This window comes from Henckelia pumila, chromosome 1 (genome assembly GCF_033568475.1).
Source record: "Henckelia pumila isolate YLH828 chromosome 1, ASM3356847v2, whole genome shotgun sequence".
Taxonomy (NCBI): domain Eukaryota; kingdom Viridiplantae; phylum Streptophyta; class Magnoliopsida; order Lamiales; family Gesneriaceae; genus Henckelia; species Henckelia pumila.
In genome coordinates this window covers 162,839,995-162,847,749 of record NC_133120.1, presented here as the reverse complement: position 1 = coordinate 162,847,749, position 7,755 = coordinate 162,839,995, and the positions used below count along the sequence as shown (strand labels likewise).

Sequence of the window (7,755 nt, the reverse complement as noted above, 5' to 3'; positions counted from 1 at the left end):
CTCGGGTCGGACATGGTTGAGCATCAAGAGCTTGGCCGTGTGTGTGTGGCTTTGGCTAGGGCTCGTGCATTGAGATGGATTTAGCTCGGGCATGGAGCTTGTTTTGAGCTCGGATGTTTCCTTGGGGCTCAGGTCGGTCATGATGGGAACCAAAGGAGGGTTCGGCTATTATGGGTTCATCCAAATAAGGAAGTGGCTCGGGTCGGGACTTGGGTGCTCAAGAAAATGGTGGAGGGCTTGAACTTAAGATCTCGGCCAAGAGAATGTGTAGCTCGGGTCGGATCTAGGAGTTCAAGAAAGTGTTTTGCAAGGCCAAGGTAGTGTTCGGTCATGGGAAGAGCACATTGTGTTCAGGTCGGGAATGAACACTTGTCAACCAAAATCAGAGCATGTACAAGCCTGAACCCTCAAGGACAGGCAGGCAGGTGTGTGGACTCTTGCATGTGTGACTACTGGCGCCTAAGCATGAGCTGTCAAAAATGGTAGTGACTCAGCTCAAGCTTTTGATACGTTGCATGCATATAGGAGCTCAGACGTCTCGACCTTAGCTTGAGAATCCCGAACACCCCAGATATTTGTCTACAAAATAGGAGCTGGAAGTTCAGTTATTTTCACATCACTTCCATCTTACTTCATATTTCTGCTCGGGAAGGAGTAGCTCGGGAGCTTGGGAAGGAGTAGCTCAGGAGCTTGGGAAGGAAGAGCTCGGGGTCGGACCAAGAGAGCAGGTCGGGTCGGGCTTGAGAGCAGGCCAGGTCGGGTCGGGTCGGGTCAGGCTTGAGACCAGGTCGGGTCGGGAGTTGACCTAGGACAGCTAGGGGTTGTCTTCTTCTAGTTTAGTTCAGACTTCGGTGTAAAGTCCAAAAATCCATTAAACTTGCTCACGATTATTTAAACATAAATTTTTAATGATTTTATGCCTTAAATTGTTTAAGTTATGATTTAATGATTATGTTTATTTTACGTTTAACAATTTGATTAAGTAAATGATTTCAGGTTGAGTTTGATTCTAGACTCTCGGGACGAGGCTAACTTACGAACGAAGTGTTAGAACGTATTTTCACGAGTATTTGAAGTATAATATTGATATAATTTGAATAAAAGAGTTGGGAGATAGTATTTTTTTATCAGTCGAGTCAAGGAAGAGTGGTAGACTTCATTTTAATTAGTCACCACGATGCGAATTAAGTGTTGAAAGCAACACTCTTCTACCACGTTCCCCACTTATTTATGGACTTATCTCCCCATGATTGCCCTCCTTCACGCCTATCTTCTTCTTCTTTCTTTTATTTTCATTCTTATTCTCTTCTTCTCTGAACACTACACGATTGCTTCAAGAAATTTCAAAGTTAAACTTCAATCTTGCTCCTCTTCGTGGTTAGTTCGTCTCCGAAGTTCTGGATCAACTCCTCCTCCATTCAAGGCAAGTTTTTTTTAAAGCAATTTTAAACCACCATTCAAGATATATGTATTTTGATATGAAAATTATGATTTATGTAATGTTTATGCATGATTTTCTTAGAGCTTAAAATCATGATCTATGTTTGATTGAAATTGTGAAGCATAAATCGTGATATGTAAATCGTTCTTGTGAAATTCTTGATAAATAATGTGTGATGATAGATTCTTATGATTTAGAGTTGGGAAAGTACTGATTTTGAAGGTATGTGTTGAATTTTAAAGAGTTGAGTTAGTTGAGTTAAAGCTTTGAAACGTTGCATGTGATGGGTTGCCTCGGATTATCGACACTTGTTGCAATTTTGTGAGTAAATTCTTTTGTATTAATCCAAATTAGATGAGGCCAATTGTATTTGAAAGATAACTAATTTTTCTGCAACTTTCATGTTTTGAAGTTTTCCAAAATCGGTTTTGAAGTTTGGCCAAAATCAATCCAAAGTTTATTGATTGGTTTGATTTTTCTGCACTGACCAGTCTTGGGAGAATGAGTATAACTTTTTATTGAAAATTCCAATTAAGGTGAAATTTTCGGCATGAGAAAGCCTAGATCAAGGGCTAAAACTTTCATGTTTACCACTTTTCCGAATTCCGACTGCAAAATAGAGTTTAAGAATGAACAAGCAGACCCATCAGCAGGGTATGCGCGCCCGCGCCCGAAAAGTAGCGCCCCCGCGCATGGCCTTCTGATTTGAAGCTTTATTTATGTTATTTTAAGGTCCTAAATACATGGTTATGACCTATTAAGGCTTCTAAAATATATTTAAGAGTTTTTATGCAAAAAGTTTCAAGTTTAAAGTCAAGAACAGAAAGAACGACTTACGTGGATCGATTACGTTATGTGGTGCATGTACATGTCTAAGTTTCTTTCATGAAACCTATGTTCAATATGAAAGTATGATTTTTATCATTTATTACATGCACGAAGTTATCGAGTAAAGTTTTATGTTCATGAAACAAAAGTTAAGATGGAAATTATGATGTTTCAATGATGCTTCATGATGGATGAAAGGATATGTTGATGAAATGAAAATGATAAAGCATGAATGAATAATGCTATGTTGAATTATGAAGATATAATATGTTGATGCATGAAAATATTTTGATGTCTTATGTGTCTTTGTGGTGGCAATACGGGAACGGTGCTCCGGTTTGGGCTCCGGAGTAGCCCTCCCAAATACGGCTCAATGTACGGGTTAGGTCCTCCGGGATGAGCTCCGGAGGAGCCTCCGAAAAGGAATGAACGAAAGTTATGAGGCGTAATGCCATATGATTGTTGATCAACAAGAAAAGATGAATGTGCCCATTATGAAGGTTGCCACAATTTCGCATAATTCGTCGCCAAATGATAAGCTTATGTTATGTTATGTTATGTTATGCTATGTTAAGTTTAAATGATTATTGAAATCTCATGATTTTTACTGTATACTCTTGTTGAGTCTTTAGACTCACTATACTTGAATGGTGCAGGTAATGAGGATGACATTTATGCATATGTCGATGAGTTCAATGCCGGGCATGAAGAAGAGCAAGGAGTCGGACCGGCGGGTGATGCATGAGTGTGTTATGTGATGAGTGTGTTATGTGATGAGTCTGTTATGTGTTGAGTGTGTTTGTGTCAAGTTCATGAAATAAATGTTGTTATGTTGATTGAAGAAAATACGCTTTATGTTTCAAATTGTTATGAATTGGTTTGTAAACTATTCTGAAATGTTTTAAGTAAGGTTTGATGTATGCATACATCTTTCAAAAATTTTCTTTTCCGCACAGAGGTTTTATGGTCATGTTAGTGTGGTAATACCTTCATCGGTTGAGGGTGTTACAGTTTGGTATCAGAGCAGTTCGCTCTGGGTTTTCTTGAAACACTCATGCATACTCGCCACGACTCCAACGCTCCATCTTCATGTCTATAAGTTATGTGTCTTATGTTATTATGTGTATGATAATGCGATGAGATATATGTTTGCTTGTTATATGTTAAAGTATATTCACGTTTTAAATCGTGACTGAGCGGTGTGGATAATATTGGACTTTAGGACTATGACATCACGTAGGGGAAACAACACCAACACCAACGCCAATTCTGCAAACAACAACCATAGTGATTGCGGGCCAAATAGTGAGAACAATCAAAACAACCAGTTTTTGGCGGGATTAACTGCTCTGCTTCAAGAGCAAAGCCGTGCTCAGGGAGCTCAAATCCAACAGTTGCTTCAAGTCCAGACAGCTAATGCTGGAAATAACCATCCTGCAGCTAATCAGAACCCTATCTACAAAAGGTTCTTAGAGTTGGGACCACCTGAGTTCAAAGGAGAGACTGATCCTTTGATAGCGGAACAATGGTTCCAAGCTATGGAGACTGCTGTTGAATTCATGCAGATCACGGATGCGGATATATTGAGATGTGCTACCTATATGTTCCGTGATGACGCTCGTGTTTGGTGGAATGGAGCCAAAGCAGCGTTGAACCTAACCACCCTTACTTGGAATGGATTCAAGGATGTGTTCTACGGCAAATATTTCACGGTGAGCACCCGAAACAGGTTGGCTAGAGAGTTTTTGGAGATCCGTCAAGGAAACATGTCAATTGCGGAGTATGTAAAGAAGTTTGAAAGGGGAAGATACTTTGTACCGATGATTTCTGGTGACCCTGCTGAAGAGTTGAAACATTTCACAGAAGGATTGAATGCCTTCATCAAAAAGGATGTTAGACTAAGTGGAGCGAAAAATTACAAAGATGCGGTGGATCAGGCCATGCTGTCCGAAAAGGACAGAAACGACATTATCAGAGAGTCACAAGCAAAAAGATCTAGTTATCAGAATCGGGACCAACAAGGAAATGCTAACAGAAAGAGACCGTACCAAGCCCCACCCCAACACCGACCATACCAACAGCAGCAGCATCGACCTCAGGGGAAGAAACAATTGGCTCTACCAGCACCAAAACCGGCGATTGCATCAACAGCTTGTCAAAAATGTGGAAAACTTCACTCAGGTCAATGCATGGCAGGGACTGGAGTATGTTTCCTTTGCAAAAAGCCAGGGCACTATCGAAAAGATTGCCCTCAATCCAAAGAACCAATAAGAGGACGAGTTTTTGCAATGGCACATGATCAAGTGGATCCGAATACAGCTATAGTTACAGGTATGATTAATGTTTCCAGTAATCCCGCTCATGTCTTAATTGATACTGGAGCTACACATTCATTCATATCTGTTGAATTTGTTAATAAATCGGGTTTAGTACCGGATAAGTCAATATCGAGATTTAGTATATCCTTGCCTTCAGGGGAAGAATTGAGTAGTGATTTGATCATCAGAGGATGCAGTATACAGATGCAAGGTCATGAGTTGTATGCTGATCTTATTATCCTCAAAATGTCGGACTTTGACGTGATATTTGGTATGGATTGGTTGTCTTGTTACGAGGCTACCATAGACTGTAAACGGAGGACGGTTTCCTTGAAAACTAAGGATGGAGAAACGTTTCTATTCTATGCCACACCGAAAAATAATTCATCTCTTTTAATTTCAGTAGGTAAGGCATGGCAACTGTTGAATAAAGGATGTGCAGGTTTCCTCGCAAGTGTCACTTGCGACCAAGAATTACCTCGATCGAAACTTGAAGACGTCGAGGTAGTGAGAGATTTCCCAGAAGTATTTCCTAATGATATTGCAGGATTACCTCCAGCTAGGGAGGTAGAATTTGGGATTGAATTAATGCCCGGAACCCAACCAGCTTCCAAAGCACCATACAGATTAGCACCGACTGAAATGAAAGAATTGAAGGAGCAACTACAAGAGCTACTCAATAAAGACTTTATTAGACCGAGTATATCGCCTTGGGGTGCACCGGTATTGTTTGTCAAGAAGAAAGATGGGTCTATGAGACTGTGCATCGATTATAGAGAGCTGAATCGAGTAACAGTGAAGAACAAATATCCACTGCCAAGGATTGATGATTTGTTTGATCAGTTACAAGGGGCAGTAGTATTCTCCAAGATCGATTTGAGATCAGGTTATCACCAATTAAAGGTGAAAGATGAAGATATTCATAAGACAGCTTTCAGGACTCGTTATGGCCACTACGAGTTTTTAGTCATGCCATTTGGAGTTACCAATGCACCGGCAGTATTCATGGATCTTATGAACAGAGTGTTTCAGCCTTTTTTAGATCAGTTTGTCATAGTATTCATAGATGACATACTGATTTACTCTCGTAGTTCAGATGAGCATCGTCAGCATCTAACTACAGTCTTGTAGATTCTGAAAGAAAAACAATTGTTTGCTAAGTTCAGTAAGTGTGAATTTTGGCTGGAACAGATTGCATTTTTGGGTCACATAGTTTCGGCTAAGGGAATATAGGTTGATCCAGCAAAGATAGAAGCAATTAAAAATTGGGTTACTCCAAAGAATGCTACAGAGATACGGAGTTTCTTGGGATTAGCGGGTTACTATAGGAGATTCATTCAGGATTTCTCCAAGATAGCGCTGCCACTAACGTCATTAACTCGCAAAAGTGTGAAGTTTGAATGGTCTAATCAGTGTGAGAAAAGCTTTTTAGTGTTAAAGAAAAAGTTGATGACAGCACCAGTACTAGCCATACCAGAAGGAACAGGTCGATTCGTAATTTATACAGATGCTTCCAAGAGTGGATTAGGGGTTGTCTTGATGCAAGATGGAAAGGTGATAGCATATGCTTCACGACAGTTGAAGATTCATGAAAAGAATTACCCTACCCATGACCTTGAATTGGCAGCAGTTGTCTTCGCACTCAAACTGTGGAGACATTACCTTTATGGTGAGAAGTGTCAGATTTTCACTGATCATAAGAGTTTGAAGTACTTCTTCACCCAGAAGGAGTTGAACATGAGGCAGAGAAGATGGCTCGAATTGGTGAAAGATTATGACTGTGATATTAGCTACCATCCGGGTAAAGCTAATGTAGTAGCAGATGCTTTGAGTCGTAAATCTGCAACCTTGAACAGAATGACAACTCAACAAGAGTTGATTGCAGATTTTGAACGACTCAGATTGGAAGTAGTTGAGCCGATGGAAGTTTGTGCCCTATCAGCCTTAACAATGGTTCCAAGTTTGCTCGACAAGATTCGAACAGGTCAGGCTTCAGACCAGCAATTATTAACTTGGAAACTTAAAGATGAAGCTAAAGGGGGTGCATTGTATACAGTGAAGGATGGGATCGTGCATCACAAAGGGCGAAAGTGGGTACCAGCAGTAGATTCACTGAGGGAAGATGTGATGACTGAGGCTCACACTGTACCATATTCTATTCATCCAGGGAGTACAAAGATGTTCAAGGATTTACAGATGCTATACTGGTGGCCAAGTATGAAGAAAGACATCGTTAAGTTTATTAGCGAATGTTTGACATGTCAACAGGTCAAAGTTGAACATCAAAGGCCAGCAGGACTTCTGAAACCATTACACATTCCCACTTGGAAATGGGAAGATGTCACCATGGACTTTGTGATTGGACTGCCAATTACACAACGAAGAATGAATTCAATATGGATAATAGTTGACAGGTTGACGAAGTCAGCTCACTTTTTACCAGTTAGAAACAACTTCTCGATGAATCAATATGCAGAGTTGTATATTCGAGAGGTAGTTAGATTGCATGGAGTTCCAGCAAGGATAATCTCTGACAGGGATCCCAGGTTCACATCGAACTTTTGGAAGAGTCTACATCATGGATTGGGGACAAAGTTAGCCTTCAGTACAGCTTTTCATCCACAAACAGATGGACAATCTGAGCGAGTGATTCAGATACTGGAGGATTTACTTAGGGCTTGCATGATTGACTTCGGAGGAAATTGGGAATCAAAGTTGCCTTTAGTGGAGTTCACATATAACAATAGTTATCAAGCTACTATTGGAATGGCTCCTTATGAGGCTTTGTATGGGAGAAAGTGTAGGACTCCATTGCATTGGGATGAAGTTGGAGAAAGAGCTATATTGGGTCCAGAAATAGTGCAACAGACAATCAACTTGATAGCAAAAGTCAAGGACAGAATGTTGACAGCACAAAGTCGACAGAAAAGCTACGCCGATAAGAGGCGTAGAGACTTGGAGTTTCAAGTAGGTGATCATGTGTTCTTTAAAGTGTCACCTTGGAAAGGAGTTTTGAGATTTGGGAAGAAAGGAAAGCTGAGCCCGAGATATATAGGACCTTTCGAGATCCTAGACAAGGTTGGAGCAAGAGCTTATCGATTAGCATTGCCTCCAAATCTAGAAGGAGTACACGACGTCTTCCATGTCTCGATGTTGAGGAAGTATATC

The 7,755-nt window shown here is 40.5% G+C and overlaps 1 protein-coding gene across 1 annotated transcript; it reads left to right on the top strand.

Moving 5' to 3' along the window:
* Positions 1–3,495: 3,495 nt before the first annotated feature.
* On the top strand, positions 3,496–7,529 carry LOC140874352 (uncharacterized). Its single transcript, XM_073277638.1, has 5 exons — positions 3,496–4,600; positions 4,700–5,310; positions 5,821–6,256; positions 6,404–7,316; positions 7,415–7,529. The coding sequence occupies exons 1-5, from the start codon at positions 3,496–3,498 to the stop codon at positions 7,527–7,529; spliced, it is 3,180 nt and encodes a 1,059-aa protein (XP_073133739.1).
* The last annotated feature ends 226 nt before the right edge of the window (positions 7,530–7,755 follow it).

Coding starts and splice junctions, on each gene's coding strand:
- LOC140874352 (XM_073277638.1), top strand. CDS start 3,496: ATGACATCACGTAGGGGAAACAACACCAACACCAACGCCAATTCTGCA. Junction 4,601..4,699: donor GAATACAGCTATAGTTACAG/GTATGATTAATG, acceptor AATCGGGTTTAG/TACCGGATAAGTCAATATCG. Junction 5,311..5,820: donor TATCGCCTTGGGGTGCACCG/GTATTGTTTGTC, acceptor AAGGGAATATAG/GTTGATCCAGCAAAGATAGA.